The 27498-nt window shown below is 40.5% G+C and overlaps 1 protein-coding gene across 2 annotated transcripts in view; it reads left to right on the top strand.

Moving 5' to 3' along the window:
- Positions 1 to 27498, top strand: part of LOC126263006 (synaptic vesicle glycoprotein 2C-like) — a 429984-nt gene that overhangs the window by 264084 nt on the left and 138402 nt on the right. For both annotated transcript variants that reach the window (XM_049959967.1, XM_049959968.1), the window contains exon 4: positions 25235 to 25397. In XM_049959967.1, coding sequence (XP_049815924.1) covers positions 25235 to 25397 — 163 coding nt within the window. The remainder of the gene's footprint in view (positions 1 to 25234; positions 25398 to 27498) is intronic.

The raw sequence follows: 27498 nt of genomic DNA, 5'->3' as shown, positions 1-27498 counted from the left end.
GCTTTACAGAAGTCTTTCAGAGAGATTTTTGTTCCTATAGACAGGTCCATTCAGAAATTTACCCTTTATTCTGGCCACCTCTTGATTCAGTCCATCATTCAAGTTTGTCCAGGAGAGTGCTCCTTCTTCCAACAACTTATACAAACTTTATTTTTAAATTGTCTGTCATAACAAAAACAAAACTGTCCTTAAAGTGCTGAATAAAACCCACCAGATGTAAATTGTTGTTGGGGAGACGGATTACTGGTAAGTTGGACCACGCACTGCCACTGTTATTAAACAAGCTTTTGGATGCACACAGTTCTTGAATTTCTGTCACTCTCCTGTTTACGCCTACTGTATCACCATCTACTTTCTCAAACTTACTATTTAGCTTAGTTATTTGCCCAGGTGTTTTTGTGCCTATGTTGTTGACTTTAGCAGATACAACGTCGTGGCTACTCATTAGGTCTTCAGTCAATTTCTTATGATTATCAAAGTCTTTAACAAATTGATTTTCAAAAACCACTCCTTTCCCTCGTGCACTAGACTCTTTTACCAAATGCACATACATCCTGTGCTGCCTGAGTTTTGAATTCTGTGAATTGTTTATTAACAAATTTTGTGTGTTCCTCAGAATGCTCCTATACCTCTGTTTTGTCACTTGACATTTGGGTTTGGACATCTGAAATTTTAAATTCCAAGTCTGTTTTCACACTCAAGATACCTGTATTTAGTTCTCCTAGTTTAGCAAAAATAGAAGTCATCAGTTTGTGCAAGTCTGGCTTCTTCTCTTTCATGTGGTACTTGGACGTCTCTCTCCCTACAGCCCCTCTATCATCACTGCTTCCCTTTTTGGTACCCATTTTTATCCTTATCAATGTTTCATCCCAAAATTGAACTATTCGTTTTACTCCATGTCACTTTGCTGCAGTGATGGCTTTATTCCTTTGACACTGGTCCTGTAGGCTTGTTTTCTTTAATTTCATTCAATATAGCTTCCACGTAGCATCTTATTGTGCAGCTTGCTTGCTCTCTTTGCCAATCTGTCTTTTCACTCACTTTTTTCCGATCACATGTCATAATTGTCCATAGGCAATAATTTGCTGCTTCTCTGTAAACAGATCATCATTACCATGTAACATAACAACAAGACATAGAGTTACCCAGTTTCATAACTGTTTTATAAAACATCCAGCCTTATATTCGAAAGCCACACGTAAACCCCTCTCATATATAAAAAGAGTTAGATTGCTCTTCTGACAATGATGACAGTACATCTGTTTATGTGTTAGTGCTTGTAGTTATGTGGCAGGAGGAATACATTCAGGTTAAGAATTTGAATTCTGGTACTTGCCTGGTTGGTAAGCCAATCTTTTTCTGCTTTCTCCAGCTGTTTTCAAAAGTTGCACATTGGGCCATTTTATTATCAAACTGGATACAAGATATTTTCCATTTGTTTGTTTCCAAAACCTGTGTCAACTCCTCATTACTACTGTATGTATCAGTCACAGTTTACAAAAACACAGTTTGATGTGCAACATTGCCAAGCGTCAAAGCATAACAAGCTACTAGGTTCCACCACTGACGTTTCTCTCTCTGACCATCCGACAAAGCACTTCCTCTTCCTTTGTACACAGAGACAGGCATTTCCCGATATGTGGGTAATGCCACATTTACTAGTCAACTCAACAATTTTGTTTTAATAACTTAGATTCTTGGAATTATATGATTTTTGGTTAGTGGTATGTAGTTTTTGTTACAAAGCAGATAACTGAAAACATGAGGAGAATTTGCATTTTTATGTCTTTAATGAAGCTAGTCAAATTTGGTCAGTCTTTGAATTGAAGTGCAAAAATGCCTTTACTTGAGTGCAGTAATAAACATTTAAATAATATTATAACCCATTCTACTTTTCCTCTAAAGATGTATACGAAGTTTGTAGAGAAATTATTTTACAGAGATATGACATTAGATTATATCTCCTTGCACTGACAAAGTTGTTAGTGTTTAGTTACAGGATGTATGTATAGCCACCTCAGTTGCACAAAATTATTGTCAAGTTGACCATGGTTTTGACTACACTAAGGCAGTCTTCACCAGGATAAAAATTACCTAGAAATTATAATGACATGGCTTGAAATACAATATACTTAATAGGATTACTTCCATAAATTGTACAAACAGAGTGTACTTACATGTAATCACACCATGTATGAAAAACGTCTGAACAAAAGTGCTCGTCAAATAGAAAATGTCACAACAATAAAAACTAAAATGTAAAAATGTAACATGTTTGTCAACTGTATAAAATATTCCAGGGAAATACAATGGCAGCCGCGAGGTCGCTTAGGGCCAGAAACTGCAGCAACCTAGCCGCCACTGTCAGACTAAACAGTTAACAGGCCAAGGCAGCCACAAGGTGGACACGAAAACAGATTCACGCCATCTAGCAAGAAGTAATCGAATTACAGACAACAGCAAATGAGGCATTGCAAAGACAATTTTAAACATAACAGGTAACAAACAGGAACCAGTGTATAAAGTTACAACAAAATGTGACAGTCTTTTTTAGAAAAGAAAGTATGGCTTAAATAATGTACAGAGAATACATGAAAATGGAAGGGAAAAATGGTGTTTAAGAGACTACAATGAGGAGAGTGTCGCCATTCAGACCATTTTTAATTAGCAGCTCTATACCTTGAAAAAAGTTTTTGTTGTGTAATTGCAACTGTTCATTAGGAATGAGAACCAGAATGAGATTTTCACTCTGTAGCAGAGTGTGCACTGATATGAAACTTCCTAGCAGATTAAAACTGTGTGCCATACCAACACTCAAACTCAGGACCTTTGCCTTTCGTGGGCAAGTGCTCTACCATCTGAGCTACCCAGGTACTGGCAGAATTGAAACTGTGAGGACAGGTTGTCAGTCGTGCTTGGGTAGCTCAGTTGGTAGAGCACAAGCCCGTGAAAGGCAAAGGTCCCGAGTTAGAGTCTCGGTCCGGCACACAGTTTTAATCTTCCAGGAAGATTCAAGAATGAAACTGTCCTTCAGAGATAAGTGTTTAAAAATTTCTAGCTCTTCTAAGATGTTAAGCCTAAAGCCTTTTTTTCTCTGAGTGCAGGATCTGGATGTCTTTTACATCCGTAGGATTATGTCCCGTGATTAACAAATGGTCAGCTGAAACTTCCTGGCAGATTAAAACTGTGTGCCCGACCGAGACTCGAACTCGGGACCTTTGCCTTTCGCGGGCAAGTGCTCTACCAACTGAGCTACCGAAGCACGACTCACGCCCGGTACTCACAGCTTTACTTCTGCCAGTACCTCGTCTCCTACCTTCCAAACTTTACAGAAGCTCTCCTGCGAAACTTGCAGAACTAGCACTCCTGAAGAGGCAAAGGTCCCGAGTTCGAGTCTCGGTCGGGCACACAGTTTTAATCTGCCAGGAAGTTTCATATCAGCGCACACTCCGCTGCAGAGTGAAAATCTCATTCTGGAAATGGTCAGCTGTCAATAATGGATATGGTCCTTCTATAGTAGATAATATTTTTAGTAGGAAAACCAATAAGAGATCACCACCCTAGACCTTTCTAATAATGAACCTAATGAAAAGAAAAAGTTTTTCTCTATATCATTTCTGGGTCCAGTTTCTTACAGGATACAATGTCTGTTTCAAAATAAATACAACTGTAGAGTTGCCTTCTCCACTAATAATTCTTTAAAAAAGTAACATCATCCATAACTTGAAACCTATTCTTTCCCCTTTGCAAAATTCTGGTGTTTATAAAATTATTTGTGGCAATTGTCCCACCTATTACATGGGGCAAACAGGCTGAGCTATTTTGATAAGATTTAAGAAACACCTTCTAGGCAAAAACGGCACCAATAGTCACAATCCAACTTTCGCTGATCATTTGTTAATCACAGGATCTAAACCTATAGATGTAAAAGACATCCAGATCTTGCACTCTGAGAAAAAAGGCTTTAGGCTTAACCTCTTAGAAAAGCTAGAAATTTTTAAACACACATCTTTGAAGGATGGTCTCATTCTTAACGAACAGTTGCAATTACGCAACAAAAACTTTTTTAAAGGTATAGAGCTGCTGATTAAAAATGGTCTGAATGGCAATACTCTCCTCAATGTAGTTTCTTGAACATCGTTTTCCCTTCCATTTTCATGTATTCTCTGTACATTATTTGAGCCATACTTTCTTTTGTAAAAAAGACTGTCACATTCTGTTGTAACTTTATACACTGATTCCTGTTTGTTACCTGTTATGTTTAAAATTGTCTTTGCAATGCCTCATTTGCTGTTGTTTGTAATTCAATTACTTCTTGCTAGATTGCATAAATCTGTTTTCGTGTCCACCTTGTGGCTGCCTTGGCCTGTTAACTGTTTAGACTAACGATAATGGCTAGGTTGCTGCAGTTCTTGACCCTAAGCAACCCCGCAGCTGCCATTGTATTTCCCTGGAATTTTTTATACAGTTGACAAACATGTTACATCTTTATATTTTAGTTTTTATTTTTGTGACATTTTCTATTTGATGAGCACTTTTGCTCAGACGTTTTTCACACATGGTGCGATTGGATGTAAGTACACTCAGTTTGTACAATTCATGGAAGTACTCCTATTAAGTATATTGTATTTCATTATATTTTCTAGGTAATCCTACGTAATTTTTATACTGGTGAAGACTGCCTTAGTGTAGTCGAAACCATGGTCAATTAGACAATAATTTTGTGCAACTGAATAACGCAACTAAATAACGCACAGTTACTGGGTCTCAGCCAATAAAATTTTTTAAAATTGTTATTTTTTGTTTGTATACCTGATTTTGTCTAAATTTGTAACTGTAGACATAATGTGAAGAAAATGATGTTCTATTTATCTCTTTGTTAATAGTAAAAGAAAGTGTTCTAAAGGTTTGTTTCATTACAACTGTCTCTACAAACATATTATACAAAATTTAACATATGTTAGTGAAAATTAGCAAATGTTTTACACAAATTTGTTGTACATTAAAAGAAATAAAAACCTCTCTTAGCAAAAAGTAATAATTGTTTTACACAGATTTGTTCTGCAATTAATTATATAAATCTGTAACTAATGTGGTTGAGCAGAAATAAGTTCAGAAGGAATGAGTGCTCATTCTACAATAGTTTGTTTCTGTATTTGAACAGTTGTTATTAATATTGCAAGTAAGTTAGTTAGTTATATGTTCTGGAGGTCATTTGAACAATTCTTTTATCAAAATGATGGGGAATATGTCATAATTACTGTTGACATCAGTGAACACAGTCATTTTCTTCCTACTCATGCAACTACACTTAAAAGCAAGTTTTTTTCCGGCTATCAGCTTTTAAGTAGAAATTTATTAAGAAAATAGGAGTTGTCCAGGAGAAATGATTTTAAATTAGATTTAAACCTCACTTCGCTGTCTGACAGACTTTTTATGTTATTGGACAAATGATCAAAAATTTTTGTTGTTGCATATTGAACCCCTTTCCCAGCCACTGACATATTTAACAATGGATAATAAAGACCATTTTTCACCTCTAGTGTTGTATGTATGTATGTATTCATATGTTCTTCTCAAATTGTTTATGATGAATTTCACTAGCAAAAATGTGTGTTGTGAAGGCACAGTTAAAATTCCTAGCTCCTTGAAGAGGCACCTAGATGATTTCTCTGGGTGAATACCCATATTATTTTTACTGCCCCCTTGTGTGGGAGCAGTACTTTCTTTAAAAATGATGAGTATCCCAGAAAATTATTCTGTATGACATTACTGAGTGATAATATGAAAAATATGTCAGGAGACTGATGTGTTTGTTAGAGCAAAAGTAACTGAACATAATTGTTTGAGAAGCTAAGTAACATGCTTCTTCCAAGTTTTCATCAATATGTACATCCAAAAGTTTGAAGCATTCTACCCTACTCACTGACTCCTACTCGTGTGCTACATCAATTGTTGGTATGACTATATTTGTTGTACAGAAATGAGTGTAGTGTGTTTTTTCAAAATTTATGGAAAGTCCATTTTCAGAGAAAGTTTAATAAATCTTTGGAAACTATCGTTTACTAAATCTTCTGTTACTTTCTCTCTAATGGTATTTATTACAACACTAGTATCACCCTCAAAAACTACCAGTTTTGCTTGTTGAATGTTATACGGAAGGTCATTCACATATATAAGGAACAGGAGTGGACACACAATTGAACCCTGTGGGTCTTCCTTTGCGATTTCACACCAATCACTAAAATTTTCTACCCATCTTATGTTGTCTGAATTATTCAGCACAACCTTTTGCATTCTGTTCATCAAGTATGATTCAGACCAGATGTATGTTAAGCCATCAATTACATAAAACTTGAATTTGATAGTATCATGATCTACACAATCAAATATGTCAATCAATGGAAACATTTCATTAGGTGAATCACATTTTTTTTGTACACTAGGTCGATAGTCGTCTCCACAAATGCTGTCATCGAGGTGAATGGCGGCTCAAAACGTGCAGCGCGCCACGGAATCAGGTTGCTGGGAGCAGTAAAATGCTATGGGAGACATTCTCCTATGCTTGCATGAGACCTGTGGTACTAATCAGACATGCTGACAACTGCGAACCACCTGCACCTCTTCCTGCTTGATGCCTTCCCTGACACCGATGTCAACTTTCAGCAGTACAATTGTCTATGTCTTGGAGCCAGAACCATGCCACAGTTGTTTGAGGAGCACTATACTGATGTCTCAGTGTAAATCTTATGGAACCCACCTGGGTCGCTATCATGCGCCATCACCTCGTATAATAAGCGGCCTATTATTTACACAAATTACATTACCTTTGCATAGGCATCTAATGCCACATACATCCACAATCCTACCAACAAACTGTCCGGTTTGTGATATGCAGAATCTGTGATTTATTTCATTCAAAAGATGGAAAAACAAGCTATAAAGCAGGTGGTCGTAATGTTTTGGCTCATCAGTGTATACCTCATCCTATACCACCTCTTTTAACTTATTCTTAAAACAATGAATCCTGTTTGCTTTAATAAGCCTCACTGCTTTGTTTGAACCTGTCTCAGGGTTTTAAGATGTCATATTGTTTATTTCCATTAATTGTGCATCATGATCAGATAGTCCATTTGCAATTGGGTACACATTAATTGGTTCAGTCTGACCTACATTTATAAAATTTTTATCAGTCAGTGTCTTACTATTTTGCTGCACTCAAGCTGGAAAATAGACTACTGAAATTAGATTGAAACCCTCAAATAATAATTCTAGTTCATTTTTCCTGTCCGAATCTTTTAATAAATCTGCATTGAAATCTTCACAAACTACTGTATGTTTCTTCTTGTCTGACAGGTAGCTCAATAGTGAATCTAGATTTCTCATAAATAGCTGAAAGTTTTCTAGAGGAGCATTATACTGAACTAACATTGATGTCTCAGCGTAAATCTTATGGAACCCATTCTGTCATAACAACTCACAAACAAATGTTACTAGGTTCTGATCAACAAAAAAAGCTATTTGTTCAATGTTTTTTTTCTTTGTGTCTGAGTTTTTCATTTTGTTGCAGCTTGTCCTTTTTCCATGTTAACTCTACATGAAAATGATGGAAGTCTGTAATCTCTGATATTTAACTTCTCCAGCTCTGTGATTAAGTGGTGCTCAGAGAGGCACAGAACGTCTATACTTCAGAATTTATCACATCTTCTAGGCATACAGTAACTTCATCTGTCTTGTTTTTCAACCCTCCATTAGGACTGATGTCAGATTACTCCCACCACAAAATAAATTTAGTATCAGGTGCAAAAAAAGTGGAAATAGGAGTGCTGCAAGGCAGTATTATAGGTCCCTAATTGTTCCTTGTCTACATAAATGACTTTCAAACCTTAGATGGGGCAACAAAGGCCATACTATTTGCAGATGTCACTAGTGTGATAATAGGTGCACCAAAGCAAATGCTGCGAACAACTACTGATCAAGTAATAAAGAATGTCCACACTTGGTTCAATGCAAACCCATTGACATTAAATGCAAATAAAATTAATTGTACGCAGTTTGGAAAAATATGTCAAAATGTAAATCTTGATCTGTTGTTGGGTGACAAGGCCATAGACAGAGTGACATCAACAAAATTCCTGGGGATTCATGTAGATGAAAATCTTTAATACACTCCTGGAAATAGAAATAAGAACACCGTGAATTCATTGTCCCAGGAAGGGGAAACTTTATTGACACATTCCTGGGGTCAGATACATCACATGATCACACTGACAGAACCACAGGCACATAGACACAGGCAACAGAGCATGCACAATGTCGGCACTAGTACAGTGTATATCCACCTTTCGCAGCAATGCAGGCTGCTATTCTCCCATGGAGACGATCGTAGAGATGCTGGATGTAGTCCTGTGGAACGGCTTGCCATGCCATTTCCACCTGGCGCCTCAGTTGGACCAGCGTTCGCGCTGGACGTGCAGACCGCGTGAGACGACGCTTCATCCAGTCCCAAACATGCTCAATGGGGGACAGATCCGGAGATCTTGCTGGCCAGAGTAGTTGACTTACACCTTCTAGAGCACGTTGGGTGGCACGGGATACATGCGGACGTGCATTGTCCTGTTGGAACAGCAAGTTCCCCTGCCGGTCTAGGAATGGTAGAACGATGGGTTCGATGACGGTTTGGATGTACCGTGCACTATTCAGTGTCCCCTGGACGATCACCAGTGGTGTACGGTCAGTGTAGGAGATCGCTCCCCACACCATGATGCCGGGTGTTGGCCCTGTGTGCCTCGGTCGTATGCAGTCCTGATTGTGGCGCTCACCTGCACGGCGCCAAACACGCATACGACCATCATTGGCACCAAGGCAGAAGCGACTCTCATCGCTGAAGACGAGACGTCTCCATTCGTCCCTCCATTCACGCCTGTCGCGACACCACTGGAGGCGGGCTGCACGATGTTGGGGCGTGAGCGGAAGACGGCCTAACGGTGTGCGGGACCGTAGCCCAGCTTCATGGAGATGGTTGCGAATGGTCCTCGCCGATACCCCAGGAGCAACAGTGTCCCTAATTTATTGGGAAGTGGCGGTGCGGTCCCCTACGGCACTGCGTAGGATCCTACGGTCTTGGCGTGCATCCGTGCGTCGCTGCGGTCCGGTCCCAGGTCGACGGGCACGTGCACCTTCCGCCGACCACTGGCGACAACATCGATGTACTGTGGAGACCTCACGCCCCACGTGTTGAGCAATTCGGCGGTACGTCCACCCGGCCTCCCGCATGCCCACTATACGCCCTCGCTCAAAGTCCGTCAACTGCACATACGGTTCATGTCCACGCTGTCGCGGCATGCTACCAGTGTTAAAGACTGCGATGGAGCTCCGTATGCCACGGCAAACTGGCTGACACTGACGGCGGCGGTGCACAAATGCTGCGCAGCTAGCGCCATTCGACGGCCAACACCGCGGTTCCTGGTGTGTCCGCTGTGCCGTGCGTGTGATCATTGCTTGTACAGCCCTCTCGCAGTGTCCGGAGCAAGTATGGTGGGTCTGACACACCGGTGTCAATGTGTTCTTTTTTCCATTTCCAGGAGTGTATTAATGATTGTGTGGTGAAACTTGTGCAGAAACTTAACTCAGCTTGTTTTGCTCTTAGAATTATTGCAAATGTTTGTACTTCAGAGGGTGCCAGCATGGCATGTTTTGGATATATTCAGTCTCTTGCAACATACGGAATAATATTTTGGGGTTCGACCACTTGCCGTGCAAAACAAATCTTTTTGTTACAGAAGAGGGCTATCTGAATAATAATACAGTCATCCACAGACACAATGCAAACCCTTATTCAACAAGCTGAAAGTTCACACACACACACACACACACACACACACACACACACAGGGTGGTCCATTGATCATGATCGGGCCAAATATCTCATGAAATAAGCATCAAACGAAAAAACTACAAAGACCAAAACTTGTCTAGTTTGAAGGGGGAAACCAGATGGTGCTATGGTTGGCCAACTAGATGGCACTGCCACAGGTGAAACGGATATCAACAGTGTTTTTGTAAATAGGAACACCCATTTTTTATTACATATTCGTGTAGTACGTAAAGAAATATGAATGTTTTAGTTGGACCACTTTTTTCGCTTTGTGATAGATGGCGCTGTAATAGTCACAAACATATGGTTCACAATTTTAGACGAACAGTTGGTAACAGGTAGGTTTTTTAAATTTTATTCCGGATGTTCCAGTGCGATACATGTACCTTTGTAAACTTATCATTTCTGAGAATGCATGCTGTTATAGCGTGATTAGCTGTAAATACCTGCAATAAATGCCAAAATGATGTCCGTCAACCTCAATGCATTTGACAATACATGTAACGACATTCCTCTCAACAGCAAGTAGTTTGCCTTCCGTAATGTTCGCACATGCATTGACAATGCGCTGATGCATGCTGTCAGGCGTTGTCGGTGGATCACGATAGCAAATATCCTTCAACTTTCCCCATAGAAAGAAATCCAGAGACGTCAGATCCGGTGAACGTGCAGGCCATGGTAGGGTGCTTCGATGACCAATCCACCTGTCATGAAATATGCTATTCAGTACTGCTTCGACCGCGTGCGAGCTATATGCCGGACATCCATCAGTTTGGAAGTACATTGCCATTCTGTTATGCAGTGAAACACCTTGTAGTAACATCGGTAGATCATTACATAGGAAATCAGCATACATTGCACAATTTAGATTGCCATCCATAAAATGGGGGCCAATTATCCTTCCTCCCATAATGCCGCACCATACATTAACCCGCCAAGGTCGCCGATGTTCCACTTGTCGCAGCCATTATGGATTTTCCGTTGCCCAGTAGTGCATATTATGCCAGTTTATGTTATCGCTGTTGGTGAATGACGCTTCATCACTAAATAGAAAGCGTGCAAAAAATCTGTCATCGTCCTGTAATTTCTCTTGTGCCCAGTGGCACGATGTTCAAAGTCTTCGCCATGCAATTCCTGGTGCATAGAAATATGGTATGGGTGCAATCGATGTTGATGTATCATTTTCAACACCGACATTTTTGAGATTCCCAATTCTTGCGCAATTTGTCTGCTATTGATGTGCGGATTAGCCGCGATAGTAGCTAAAACACCTACTTGGGCATCATCATTTGTTGTAAGTCATGGGTGACGTTTCACATGTGGCTGAACACTTCCTGATTCCTTAAATAATGTAACTATCCAGAAAACGGTCCAAACACTTGGACGATGTCATCCAGGATACCGAGCAGTGTACATAGCACACGCCTGTTGGGCATTTTGATCACAACAGCCATACATCAACACGATATCGACCTTTTCCGCAATTGGTAAACGGTCCATTTTTACAGGGATAATGTATCGCGAAGAAAACACCGTCCGCACTGGCGGAATGTTATGTGATACCACGTACTTACAGGTTTGTGACTATTACAGCGCTATCTATCACAAAGCGAAGAAAGTGGTCCAACTAAAACATTCATATTTCTTTACATACTAAACAATATGTAATAAAAATGGGGGTTCCTATTTAAAAAAAACAGTTGATATCCGTTTGACCTGTGGCAGTGCCATCTAGCGAACCAACCATAGTGGCATCTTGTTTCCCCCTTCAAGCTAGACGAGTTTCGTTCTTTCTAGTTTTTTCGATTGATGCTTATTTCGTGAGATATTTGGCCTGGTCACTATCAGTGGACCACCCTGTGTATATATAAATAGCACAGCACTCCATACTCAGCGAACAAAAAGAACACACACACACAAAGGCATGTGAACCATATGGGTACAAAACTCTACAACGTACTGCCAGCCAACATTAGAAAGCTAGAAGATGAAAACAGATTTAAAGTAGAATTTAAAGAATTTCTACTTGAGCAGTGTTTTTACTCAGTAAATGACTATTTAAGCCAATACATAATTCCGATAGTGTTTTTTCATCCCCTGAAGTTTCTGTTAATTTTTGAAATCTGATGGACAGCTGTTGAGTGTGGTAAAATCTTTACTGAATTATTGTAGTGAATATAAGGGCTTCCTGTTCAGGGAAGACAAAAGTAAAGCCTTAGAGCAAACAGACTATGCAGTTACAGTACTGTTAGTATATATGTATAAAAAGTTGTATTACTGTGTCTGGTATGACCAAGTATTATTCTTTGTACAATTTTGTATGTATTATTCTTTGTACTACTTAATGTAAAATTTTGTATGTTCCTTTTGCACAGATTGTTTCCCATAAATTTACATGTACTTTTGGACAACATCCATCAATATTTATTGTCTACAGATGAATAAATAAATAAATAAAATAAATTATAATTAAAATAAATGGAACTGGTTTGTTTTGTAGCTCATCATTTATGAACCCTATAGAGAAATCTAGACTGCCAAGCTCGTGTTACTAGAAACAAAGCTCAGGTAAAAATCATAGCTTACAGCAGCAAATTATATGCTGACCTTGTTAAATATATGGGCATAAAAATTTACAACTGTCTCCAATCATAAATCAAGACAATTAATAATCTGAATGTAATGAGAACAAAACAGGAACAAATTTTATTAAATCACTGTTTTTTATTCCCTTGCTGCAGTTCTTAACACAAAATTCTAATTTCTACTTAAAAGTTCATCATCTTATACACAATATAACTCTGTTTAAATTATTACTTTTCTGTCCATGCTCTACACATTTGTATGCAAACCTAAACTTCATAATATAGAAGCGGGTTTACTCCTCATTTTTAATGTCTACTTTTAAATTTCCATGTTGTTCATTCTGTCCATGTTATGTACTTTGTATGTAAACCCGAACACCATAATACAGAAGTGTGTCACTTTTAGTGTCTTACTTTAGTAATGAATAGTAAATGTATATAGTACTTTTGTATTTCCATTTTTTATGTATACGTTTGAATTTTCACGTTACTTCTTCTGTCCATGTTCTGTATTTCGTATGTAAACCTGAACACTTCAATGCAGAAGTGTGTGTCATATTCATTTTAACCATGTATCACCACCTCTTCATTTTTGACTTGTCCTATATCATCATGTGCATCTCTGCACACAATGTATGATCTACAGGATAAATAAAATTACAAATTATCTGTTATCATAATGACACTGTCTTCCTCTACTATCAAAGTTTCATTGTTAATCTTCCCATCAGTTTCTTTAGTTTTATTATCCTGTTCATGTGTACCTTCTTGCAAATGGCTGATCTTTTGCTTGATTTATTGATCATCATCCTGCCTCTGTGCTGCTATTTCTTCCCGTAAATCCAAATCCAATTCAAATTCCTCAGTTACTAGTTTTGTAATAGTGATTTTGCATTCTTGTGGCACCTCTGTTATATCTTCAATCTGTTGGTCGTAACATGTCTTGACTTCTTGAATCTTCACTTGTATTTCAGTCTTCCACAACATGTTCCTTAGATTTTCCTGTTATCTGCATTCTCATCCTAGAATTATCTTCTCAGAGTTGGTCTGTGTTCTGCTGTGTTTGCTATCTCTTTCATCTAAGTGTCTCTTCATTTGTTCCTGGAACCCCTTCAGATTTTCTTGTAATGCCTTCTCTATACTTTCTTTGGTTTCTTTCTTTTTACCTTTAACATTTCTTTTGCTTTTTTTTCATTCTTCTGGTTCATTTGATGTAAGCTCTGTTGGGTTTTACGCCATCTTTCTTCATTTTTCTCACGACTTCTTTTCCATGTTTTCTTTTGATATTTCTTTCATTGTCTTTACCATCACTGCCAACGTTATTTGTGACTGACCCCCATCAGTGTCTGGTTTGTCTCTCGCCAATTTCATTGGTGTCTTGGGGTATTGGTAGAACAACCTAATGGACTGTCAGCTAACAGACTGCAAACACTGACTTCTGAATCATCCTTACCTTCCAGCACCACTTCCTTTTTTCCAGCTACAATGTCTTTTACCTCTTGCTCTGGCTCATAAGACTTGTGATTAATTATAACTTACTAGGAGTTACTATTAAAGAACCCGTGGTAACCCAAACTCTTCCTGATTAGCAACTAATTAAATAAGCTTTCACCATTCCATTCCAATTAACCCAAATTGACAAAACAATTATCATGATTAAATACAGTAAGAGGCACAGGCTATCAAAATAAATCACTGACTTCAACATTCACAGTTTGACATTAAACAATGAGATGTGGCGGCATAACATCTATGACTTTATAAATGAGGATTGCTGCTGTGCGAGGCTGTGGGAGTTAGTATGTTCTGTACGCTCATAACGCTTGCATGTGTTATGTATTTATGCTTACTAATAAATAGTGTGGAAATGTATCTCTATCTTGAGTCACTATTCTGCTATTACACTGCTGGAACCCCATTTCCCACTGTGGTCATGCCCAAATTTCTGCATCACACCGCAATTTTGCTCGTAAGTTGAAAATCTGCCACGTTCGTTATTCCACCAAGAATGCTGCCTTTACAAACAGTACAACCTTAACATTTCTTTGGCAGTGTCGATGATATCTCTCAACAAATGCTCATGAATACCATAAACATCCTGTTTGCAAAATCTCAAAATATCTGCCAAGGCTTAGACGATACTATAGTGCCGAACGACGTAACGACAATGCTTTCATTTTTTGCTACGTCTTTGGACCAACCTCGAATTCCACTGAAGCGAAGCAGCAAACTGTACCACGATACTTGTCAAATTTACAGAGTTCTTCTTGATAAACGTTCCATGTTTGACACTAAGTGAATCTTCTCCTGGTATTTCAGACAAAAATGCAGCAGGAAGTCACAATAAACTATGGCTGCTCGCCTCCACAACAAATGTTAATTTAAGTGCCTTCAATTTGTGAAGAGCACAAAACATTGCATGTTGCAGTGCTAATGATTATGAGTGCTGTGACACTCGCATTAACTATTTGAACCACATGGACACCTCCCACAGTGCCTTTATGGTTGGACAATAATGGCCTGCGCCATATCAGTCCATAATTACATACTGTCATCCAAATGCCAATGGACCATAGAATCAAGGTTCACGTCACCTTTCTGTATCTGTGCATTCTGATTTTCCAAATCCTGTTCCATCCATTGCGACCAAATGCAAGTTCTGCGAGACAGACTATGATGTCACTCATATCCAAGCCATGCCAGCCATGCAGGACATCACAACCATCTCACTTCCGGCCTGGCACTGTCTTCGTATTTGAATTGCCTGCACTCAGCAGCAAAACCAACAATGGACTCTGAGAATATGTTTTACTTCCTCTCGGTTCGAATGATGTCACACCAGTGTCAACTGCACTGCGAACAACTGCATGTCCACACAAACTTCATGAGACACAAACAGTGCTTCTGGGTAATGAATGGACTATGCCTTTCTTCAGTACAGTGCCGAGACCTTGTGTGTACTCTGACATGCATTTTCTGCTGTCTTGGACATCTTACATTTGGAAAGTCATACCTACTGCATCAGCCCCAGAACTTCACTCACACACGCAGCCATTCTTCAAACAGCCATCTGAGTTCTACACACATTGCTACATGACACTGACACCACCCATGCTGCGACATGACCTGCTTCATCACGCACTGCCCTTTGTCAAGCTGCATTTCCTGCCCATCTCACACACAGACACTCCCACACAGTGCCACGCCCACCTCGTGATGGTACCTTTCAATTAGACCACTGATGACCATCATACCATCCACCAATGTCTGCCCATTGTTCCATGTGAATTCTCCCACAATGTAGTCTGCTCTCAGTGAGTTTTGATGTCAGTTGTGGCATCATTGGGGACAATGAGAAGTTCACCACTCTTTTTAACCGCTTCAGAAACAGTGCCACATGCTTTTGGACATTCTGGCTTCTCACAAGTACGAAACTGCCATGACACTACTGCTGCAATGACTAACATCTACAGCTACATCTTGTCGTCAACGAGACTACTTGGGGGATCAGCATGCTGTCTTTGCTCTGGCGCCACCTGCGAATTTTATTGACCCAGTGCTCCTGCCTGATCATGCACTATGGACGCTTTGGCTCAAAAAACTGCCGGAGAACATCCAGACAGCAATGCTAGTGCATCTGCAGGCATCACTAGAGTTTAAACTTTGACTCACTGACAGAATGCAGGCACTATCACAACACCGCATTCTAATCAATAACCAGCAGCGCTTAGTTGCAGTCAACACCCAGTACACAAGCACCGAAACCGATTTTGCACAATCATGGCTGAGCTGTGCAGTTGCAGTCCTCCCAACGATGGTCAGAGTGACCCTAACTGGGCCATGTCCCCTGCCTCTACCACCCCGAGCGCCTTTCACAGCCCTGACAGACAACATTCACCTGCTGCGACAGGCAAGGTTTTCGACCTCCCAGCTGGCCACCTCCCCTACTCTGTTTATAAACAAAAGCCGCGCCAGCCAAATGTATTGCTTGCTTTCACACCCAGCACATGATGACACTATTGCTGGTTTCACAGCTGATTTGGCAGGATGCACAGCGCTGCAGACAAAGCTGCGCCTATCCAGACTAGTACAGTGTCATGATGTAGGTGCACGAGGCCACTCTTCATTAACAAGACACCTCTGCACATCACAGCAAAACAGCACTTACGTAGTGTTTCAATGGGCAGATGGTCCGTGACTATTCATCCTTGACAGGCGCCTGCCCATGTATTTGCTCATTGATACCAGGGATGATGTGATCACTCTACCACCCGCTCTCGTGCACTGTCGCTGTCACCTCTACAGCTGTGCATGACCAATGATGCTATAATCGCAGCCAGTGACACTGTAATCTCAGTTGCTGGAACTGTACACATCATGTTCGACCTTGGCACAGATATGCATGTACCTTGAACGTTCCTAGTGGCAGAAACAGCTAAACCAGTCCTGGGAGCTGACCACCTCTGTCACTAATAACTACTGCCAGATTTTAATCACGCCCTCCTATTACGAGGAACAGCCAGTAGTCTACCTGCGGTGTGGTCAGTGATACACTACCTATCGGCACTACAACACCATCAGTCATACTGCCACCACTTGACACACCACTGAACATGAAGCTACAGAGCAAAGCACTTTTCAACCAGCTATGCTTAAAGGCTGTACTCATCATTACATCATGACAATGAGGTCATGCACCTCACCAGGGAACAACTGCAGAGATAAATCGTGGATGCCACCACATCGCTACACACAGCTTAACAGCATCTTAATTACCTTCATCATCACAACACTGATCACCATCATGGCGCTGCTACTATGACCCCTTCTCAGGTTAGTGAAGTGAAGTGTCACAACTGCCTACTTGAGTGCGATCCTGAGAAAATGCCCTATAACATTAACAGAGAATCATGTCCGCCCCACTTCCTGGACTTGCTCCACACTCCCCCATTAGACCACACACACACTGTGTGCCATGTGGGACAGTACAGTCCACCAATTACAACCACACCAGGTTCCCCTGTCTGTCATTGCCTCCATCATCTAGCTCCCCACAAACACAAAGCAGCTAAAGCTGCGGTGGACAAACGTTTGCGAGCTAGCACATTCAGGCCATCAGACAACGCTTGTGCCTCCCCAATTAAACTAGTTCCTAAAAGAAACTGTACTTAATGCCTATGTGGTGACTACTACTACCTCAATGCCCGTACAATCCTTGACAACTATCTTGTTCCGAACTTGCACGATTTTTCCCACTTGTTGGCCAGAGCAAAAATTTTCACTGTCGTCGATTGCAATGCAGCATACTTGCAGATTCTGATGGCAGATGAAGTACAAAAAAACTGCAATAATCATGCCATTTGGCCTCTTTGAGTTCCTCTCCATGCCATATGGACTAAAAATGGGGCACCAACATGGCATAGATTTATTGACAGCCTACTGTTCAGTTGGCCTTTTTGTTATGCATATCTTTATGATGTCATAATCTTTCTGGAAAATGATCAAGATGACAGTGATCACCTAGGTATCAGCCTTGACAAGGTGGTCTCTCACACAGACATGATAAACGATGACAAGTGCCAAGTTCGGCAACCCTGTGTGATCTTTGTTGGACACCACATCGATGCATTTGGGGTGCATCCTACTCCTGAGGGATCCTTAGGGAAGTGACCAGGTATGCCTCCTCCAACCTCCCAACAACTACCAAGAGCTGCATAGGCTTTTGGGACTCATAAATTTGTACAGGAACCAATTGCCACATGCTGCTAAGATTTCGCTACCACTCACCCAAACATTGCATGGCAAGAATACATCTGATGAATGGCACCTTGATTGGACATCACAGATGGGATTGGCCTTCAACAAAATAAGAGAACATCTGTTACACGCCATGACCTTCATGCACCCATTGCCCAACGCACACCTAATTATCATGTCTGATGCAAGCGATGATGCAATCAGGGCTGCTTTATGGTAAGAGATTGGTGGAATCACTGAGCTGTTCAGGCTTTTAGTGCACAAACTTACTTACACCCAGAAAATATCGTGCAAATTTGTGTGCAAAGTGTAACCATATACGAAGCAGTTCGTCACTTTCAAGATAGTGGTGAGCGGAGATCAAGATGATGTTGAGTGGAGACCCCATACCACACACACACACACACACACACACACACACACACACACACACACACACACACACACACACACACACACACATGCAATCGCAGATCTCCACACCTTGTTTAACAAACCAGACACCAGACTCCAATTGCAACAGCACATGCTACCAAGCGTGACAAAATAAGTTTGGTGTGATGTTTCGAATGGACGGGTCTGACCCGTTGCCCAAGACCCATATCACAAGAGAATTTTTGACCTTCTCCACAACTTTGTGTGCCCTAACATACATCTCATCATGGAATAAGAGTAAAAAGGGGTTTATGCCACATGGACCAGGACTTGCATTCTATGCCAGCAGGCAAAAGCTGGACACCATGCACAGCCCCCTTTGGTAAATTCCTAATTTCAAAGGGGGAGGTCCAGCACATCCACATTGACACCATAGGGCCACTCTCCAAATCACACGGTTACCGTTAAATTCTGTCAATGACAGATTGTGTGACACGATGGGTGGAAGCCACACCCTTATCCGACATAACAGCATATAAACATTTGGATTGCCAGATTCAGCTGCTCAGCTTCCTTAATGTCAGACCAGGGTCTGCAGTTTGAATCCCAACTGTTCTATGAGTTCATGCCACCTATGTGAATGCCACCAGTTCCACACAAATGAGTTCCACCCCTCAAACCAGTGGCCTTATGGAATAGTCGCTGACATTGGACGACGGAAGCTGCTCTCTTGTGCCTCTCAGAATCATGGGTGGAGGCCCTTCCATAGGTTGTCCTGGGCATTTGCACAGCACATAAAGATTACCTCGAAGCATCGTTCACTGAAATACTACACTGTGAGCTCCTCACTCTACCCGCTGAATTCACAGCACATGAAATGGTCCCCACAGACCACGACTTAACCAGATCTATTTGCGTGCCTGTGCACACATATACAAAACATCCATATGCCACCCCCTCTCCTCACATAACAGAGATAATTTATATTCATAAAGATCTCACCACATGTCCTCATGTAATGCTACATGCAGACACAATAAAACTAAACCTACAACCGCCATTTACAGGACCATACAGCATGTAGAGGCATGATACAAACACTTTTGACATTGTAATTGTAACAAACAACAGTCTCAGTGAAGCGGCTTAAACCAGTGTGGACTTAAGCAGACATTTCACAACACACTCCCAGTCCCCCCTCTCACCTCCCCTCCTATGCATTCATTAGTCAATGTCTAAGTGCATGTGAATCTCCCATGATTTTCTGCCTTACAACATATTCATCACATGACATGATACTGATCTCATGATTACCACTACATACACAGGCAGGTGGTCAGGTGCAAGCACTCTCACCACAAGTTGACAAGGCAGGACTTGCCTCCAGTTTTTCAGCAGACGGTACACTCACCATCACTGTCCCAGCTTACATTGCCACTAGTCCCACAATACCTCCTGTGGATGCAACAATGCAAGGCTACGCCATTAACATGCCTCCCTCTTCAAACGCCGCTCCTGAGCCAGCAACAATTAATGACACTGCCAAGTCTGCTTCCTTATCTGTTAACGCCACTGGTTACAATCTGTTAGCCACACAGCCAGCACCAAGCTGTGGGCGTGCCCTCCCCCCCTCCCTCCCCCTCCCCCCCCCCCTCCCCAGACTCCCACCCTCACCACACCTTGCCAACTACGGAGTCTCTTCCATCGCATCCACCACCACTCGGCTGCCTACATCACTTTCGACAGACATAGCCCTGCCGCGGCCTTTCCTCACATGTTTTGCACTGTGGGGGGGGGGGGGGGGAGGGGGTGGATCCTCTTTTGCAGCTTAACATCTCTGATTCAGTAAAAGGAGCACCACTGCCCCATGAAGTAGGGGGGCAGGGGGGGTTAGTATACCCTGCATGCTCGCAACACTTACACATGTTGCGTATATGTGCTTACTAATAAATAGCGTGGAAATCTTATCTCTATGCTGTGACACTATTCTGTTATCAAAGTGTCAGTATACCATTTCTCACAGAGGTAACATGCACTTCGTATGTTAATAAACATGTAAATCTGTAATTTAGAATTATCACTATAGTACATCAGAACTGCAGCTGCTAGCTATCATCCTAGTGATGTAAATATGCACACACAAGCATACTTCAGAGCAAAAATTTGAAAAATATCGAAAATGCTGTTTACAGTTATTCGTAGTAATGCAAAATGTAACATAAAATGATATGCTCTGAAGATAATGTAATGTAGTTTACTAATGTGCCAGCAGTTCATCACCACTCATCTATTGACGCTAGCATGAGTTGCAATGTTTGATGTTCAGTGTGGTCATGTGTCTTTGTTTACAACTCACCAGTTGCACTGCTAGATAGCTGCTGTGGGGCCAGTCTGCAGCCTCGTGGCATTGCTGAATATGTTACAGGTTTCACCACTAGATGTCAACATCAGTTCCATTGTTGTTCCCAACTTGCCACTGGAGGCTGCTGCTGTCAATGTTAGCTGTGGTTTTCTACACTGTCCAACTTCCTGGCATGTTTTGCTGTAGCAGAGTGCGGAGTCACCTTGCTACCCACTGCTCCCTGACTCGGCTGCTCCATGCGCCACTGTGACATCACCCAGCAATGCATCTTTCTCAGAACTCCTCCCATCATGCACAGTTGCTCGCATTCTGGCCTCCGTGACCAAATACAGTGGTCATTTGTGTATGAATCATGTTTTCATGAATGTTTGTGTGTTGCTACTTTAGATGAAGGCCTTTCGGCTGAAAGCTCACATGTTTAGCAGTCCTTTTTGTGTGCCTGTCTGCAACTCAACAACTCCTCTGTATTGTGAGTAGATATATTTATTTGTCATGTGACAACTAACATCCAAAGTTCCAAGTTGCAAGTAGAAAAAAAGAAAAAAAAGAGAGAATACAGTTCATAAATTTTACAAATAAAAATTACAAATCACATATTTAACTAAAGCAAAAATTAACACAAGTTACAAATTGAACAGAAACTAGTTTGACATAGTGGTCCACATATAATTCTCATTGCCAATAAAGAGCTTCATCTGTAGCTTCCAGGACATCTTTCCAGTTCCCACAGTATTTATCTTTGAGGATTGTTGGGCAATGCACTCCACTGATCTGCACTCGCTTTGAGGACTCTCAGCAATGCTCCATCTGCGTAGGGTAGCCCTGCTTCTAGCTGCAGTAGTGTGGCCATCACAGCTGTTACAATAGATTCCCTAATTAGAGTCATTCGACTGCTTCCAGTCCGTTCTGGAGAGTGATGGTATGCTAGAATACTGACTCATTTTTCTTATTAGAACTGCTTAACTGCTTCTCATTTTGACTTCCATAAAGAATTCTTTGTGGAGACAGCCATAAACTGTCTCAAAAATAAAGTGCTGGCAGAGCTAAATGGGAAAAATTCTCTGTTGGTATGATTTGTAATTTTGCAGGTCACAAAATTCTTCTTGGAAAACTGAAATGTTGTGTCATCCCTTTTGCATGGATGGGGCCTTACCTTTGTACCAGATACCACAGGGTCTCATTGACTTACTATGACACAGGCGTGAAAGTAAGCTTAGAATGTGGGACCAAAACATGTGGGATACTGCATGGATCAGTATTGGGCCATTCTTATTTTTGACATACATAACCGATGACCTCAGCAGTTTGGTCACTTAGGAATTCACACATTTTGATATACAGCTTCCAATGACTTTTAAAGGGGTTCAGAAATTGTAATGATTGTCAGGTATCCAATTCAGACATATCAAAGGTCAGATGCTCACTAAATAGGCTTACAACATTCATAACTAATGGTTAAGTCTCTCCGTCACAAAGACTGATGTTATGTGATTACAAACAAGCAGCGCCAGAAGTAGTTATTAGCGGTGATATACTAAATTACACACTGTGCCTAAAAGTCTTTAGGACTGAAATAGATTACAAGTTTACGTGGAATCAATCTATAAATAAACAAAAAAAGAAGCCCAGTTCACTATGTTTTCTCTGAGAAATAGTTCTCATTGAATTGACCTAAAGATAAGTGTTGTATTATTTTTGTATATTTTCACTCCTCACTGTCTAACAAAATTGTCTTCAGGACAATGAACATAAAATAAATAAAGTATTTGTTCAACAGAAGCAAGCACTAAGAAGCACATCTTGCAGAGTCCATTTTAATGATACTGGAATTCTGACCCAAATGGCTTGTCATTTACTCCTTGATTGATTATTGTAAAGGTCAATTTCATCTGAACTGTGATTTACACAATCACAAGTTTCTGTTGTTACAGATATGGCTAATTATTTTCTTCTAAAAACACCAACATATTCTTGGAAATATTACATCTACATCGATACTCTGCAAATCAAATTTAAATGCCTGGCGGAGGGTTCATCGAGCCGACTTCACAGTTCTCTATTATTCCGATCTCGTATAGTGCGAGGAAAGAATGAACACATATATCTTTCCATGCAAGCTCTGATTTGCCTTATTTTATCATGGTGATCGTTTCTCCCTATGTAGGTAGGTGTCAACAAAATGTTTTCGCATTCGGAGTGGAAAGTTGGTGATTGGTATTTCGTGAGATTCCATTGCAACGAAAAATGCCTTTGTTTTAATGATGTCCAGCCCAAATCCTGTATCATTTGAGTGACACTCTCTCCCATATTTTGCAGTAATACAAAATGTGCTGCCCTTTTTGAACTTTTTCAATGTACTCCATCAGTCCTATCTGGTAAGGATCCCACACCGCGCAGCAGTATTCTAAAGGAAGGATGGACAAGTGTAGTGTAGGCAGTCTCCTTAATAGTAAGCTATCAGTAGGATATAAGCAGTAGTTCTGTAGTACAACTGAGGAAGCAATAGCTTATTTCAAAGTAGTGCCTTTCCTACTAAGCATAAATAATAATAAGCAGAATAGGAGTAGTTTATTGTTGATATAATGTACGTATTCAATTTATATGTGTCACTTGTCTCATGTTAATGTATATCTTAAGATATTCCACATCCCTTAACGCTATCCTTCTTGATGAGATCTGTGGCACATGGTGAGTGAATGAAGAACAAGCTAATAGTATACTGTTGCAAAGTATGTTTCATTTGGTATTCATTTCCTGGTGCATTTTGTAAATAAAATACCATCTATACTAATAGCAGAAGAGGTACAGGATACCCACATCTCTCCCATTCATGACATGAATGAGATTATTTTAAATTTTCACCAAGAAAGCTGATCTAAACAGTATTTACTTGTGAAAGACATAAGAATTGCTCACACTTCAAAGTACATGTTTCTGCAAGTGAAATTATGTGGTTCCAGAGACCTCTTCAAGACTCAAACATCTGTGATGTTTACATGCAGACTGAGGCGATGAAAGAAAATTGGTGCCAGGGCTGAGATCCAAACCCCAGTCTCCTGCTAACTATGCATGTGCACTTACTACCTTGCCATCCTGGCACAGTGGCTTTGTACAAAGATCTGTGGAACCATACAGTTTCATTTGATTAAAGCACCTATGCTTGCATTTCAGGCAGGATCCTCCATTTCATTCGATGTTGAGGTGCTATTCCAGTATGGTTGGAAAGGCTCTGCAGCACCATTCATGTTTTGGGGGAATACCAAGTGGGCTGAGGCGTGAATGGGAATTTGGATAGAGGAGGGAGGTGTGATGGGTAGTCTGTGCGGTTGTGCAAAGCCACTGTGTCACTCGAGTTTGCATATCATATCATGCATATCATACATATTTCTTCTTCAGACCAAAAGCAGAGAAAATAGCTGGCATAATCTTGAGAGGAGAAGTAGTTCAAACAAATTACTATCAGTAAGATAACTACTTTCACTTCCACCAGTGTTTGTTAATATGAAAAATGCCAAGTTGCATTGCATTTTGGAGCCCTTGTTGAATTGTAGGTCCTTGTATAAACGGTCTTTGGTAAGGGCACACTTCCTACAGTAGAACCACGCCTAGTAAAGTGCTGTGGTGTATGGAGCAGTTTAAAACGGAACAATGACATAAAATGAATCGCACATAAGGCTGATGCCAAATAAAAGTAATTGCAGATAAGGTTGATGCGACACTGATATTTGTTGAAGAATACACAGTAAGTGTAGTTGGTCCGCAAAGGAGGCAGATTACAAGACCCTCATTGGACCAATACTTGACTCTTGCTCATCAGCTTGGGAGCCATACCAGATAGGACTGATAGAGGGAGATCCCAAGAGGAGCAGTACATTTCATTAGGGGCTCATCTAGTAAGTGCAGAAGGGTCTCAGAGATGCTCAACAAGCTATAGTGGCGGATGCTACTGAAGAGGTGTTCTGCATCACAGTCTGGTTTATCATTAAGATTCCCAGAGCATACATTCCCAACTCAATCAGTTTATTACCTCCTCCTGTGTACATTTTGCAAAAAGGCCACAAAGGTAAAATTAGAGACTCAGGCTCACATAAAAGCTTACTGACAATCGTTCTTTCTGTGAACCATTCACATCTGGAATAGGAAAGAGGTGAAGTGACAGTGTTACACATGGTAACCCACACCATGAGGTGATTGTGGAATGTAGATGTAAAACCTTTAGGTTAATGACAGTTTTTCTTGACGTTTCTGTCAGATGGGTAAAATTTTAATATTTTTCAGGCATGATTACAAGTGCTTTTGCTTGGGGTTTCATGTCGGACATCCTTGGAAGAAGGAAGCTTTTAATAATTGCATACACTCTTGATGGAATTTTGAGTTTCATCGGAAGTTTTACTCAAAGTTTGCTGTTCCTGGTGTTAATGAAATTTCTAGGTGGCATAATGTAAGTACAACTGAACTATGATTTTACACACCTTTCATGTACATATATTTTCATTTATGCAAGGACTGGAACTTTAATAGTGTCTACTATTTATTTACAACTTATACAAAATAGATTCATGTTTCAAAATTCTACTGCCCTTCAGAGTAGTCATCAGCAGTGCGTGTAACCTATTGCCAGCACTGTGGAAGTTGTAGGGTACCCTTAACAGCACCAATAGTGGTGATAGTTTGACTGGAATGGCCTGTTGCCCAATAAATCTCTGCAACAGTTCTGAAGCGAATTCTATGAAGTGTTCCCTTCAATTTAGGTACTGAGCTGAATTCACATGGGCGTAAATCCAAGGAGTGTGGTGGGTGGTGCAATGCTTTACAGCCCCATCGATCAGTCAGAACTTGCACCATATCCACCTGAGCACTGTCCTGCAAAATGATGGACAAGTCATGCAAAAAGTGTTGCTACATCTTTCTCTGAGCTGTTCATTTTAGGAACCTAGCCTGCAGCCAGATTAGAGAAAGAAGCAGTGGCACTTTCTGCAGGACCCACCCATCAAAAAGTGCTGTACCACCCACTGCACTCCCTGGACTAAATCCCATGTCACTTCAAGTTGATTCCGAAGATGGAGGAGGCACCTCATGGCATTCGCTTCATACCTAATATGGGGATTTGTCAGACAGTGGAGTGCTCCACTCAAACTATCAACACAACTTACACTGCTAATGGTATCCTACAACTTCCACATCACTGGCAATGTGATATACATGATGATAGTGACTACTCTGAAGGACAGTAAAACTTCGAAACATGCATCTGTTTTGTATAAGTTGTAAATAAATAGTTGCCACTATTAAAGTCCCAACCCACATAATAACATATCTTTTTCTACATGCATTATAGAAACATATAAATTACTAAAACCATAATATAAGCATCTTCACTCATCTTAGAACTTTGATATTTTAATGTTTTAACTGAACTAGATTAAAATATGTGGTTCTGATGTCTTCATTATGACATAAGAAAAATAATAAGTGGAAAAAGTCTGAACGATGTTACATATTTCAGTGTTTTCAAAGTTATTGACACTCTTAAAAAATATTCAAGTTGTTATGACGAAGTCAACAGTAAAAGAATCAAATTATTTTCAAGGTGAGCTTTGTACCATACCAGTACTTCGTTAATTACAAAGTGTGTCTTTTCGTTGCAGAATGTTCCTATACATACTTAATACGCACTTGTCAAGTCACTACACAAAAGAGGAGATGAAATGATAGTAACAAATCATCTGTATTTCACATAAGCAGAATTCTAAAGTTTTCTGGATGTATGATAATTTTTATTAATACACACTTTCAAGGTGTGGTATTTGAGGAGAATGTTGAATATTTCATGGACTGATTGAGTCAAATGAGGAGATGCTAAGAAGAGCAAGAGATACAAGGTGCCTACTCAAATCGATCACAGTCAGGAGGAACATCATGAGTAGCCACATGCTCCACCATGAATCCCAGATGGCTCTGTTGGAGGGAATAGGATGAAAATGTCAACCAAAACAAGAGTATATCTATGAAATTAATGCTTTTTTGGGAAAGTGCAAAGTTTTCTGCCTTGAATTTTCTTAAATTTTATTTAGTCACCACAATCTTGATTTCGGCTTACATTGATGTTTGCACGGGACATATTGATGGATGCTCATTGTAAATGATGTGCACAGAAGACATGGATGTGATGGAACTTATTGCATGGAGTGCCACATTATATGTTCTTCTATAAGTGACTGCAGTAATCAAGTAATACACAAAACCAATCCAAGTAACACAAATATGCTTTATTCATAAACCTTTGAACAATAACGGAAATAAGGCTCTCTTGACTCCACATGCAACAAGACGAAAGAATCATGAAGTAGGTGCAACATAAGTGATACACAGAACAGTGGATGTGAGTGGTACAAGCTGAAAGAACATAGAGCGAATCAGTGCTGCTCCGCACATATATAGGCGTGAGTCGCCAGTAGACAGCGCAGCAGAGACCGTGCCATGTGCATGCTTTCTACAGACAGCCTCTAGTGGCTGACTCACACTGATACATTTGACAGTTG

Source organism: Schistocerca nitens, chromosome 6 (assembly GCF_023898315.1).
Source record: "Schistocerca nitens isolate TAMUIC-IGC-003100 chromosome 6, iqSchNite1.1, whole genome shotgun sequence".
Lineage (NCBI taxonomy): Eukaryota > Metazoa > Arthropoda > Insecta > Orthoptera > Acrididae > Schistocerca > Schistocerca nitens.
The sequence above is the reverse complement of the archived record's forward strand: the minus strand, read 5'-3'. Positions and strand labels throughout refer to the sequence as shown.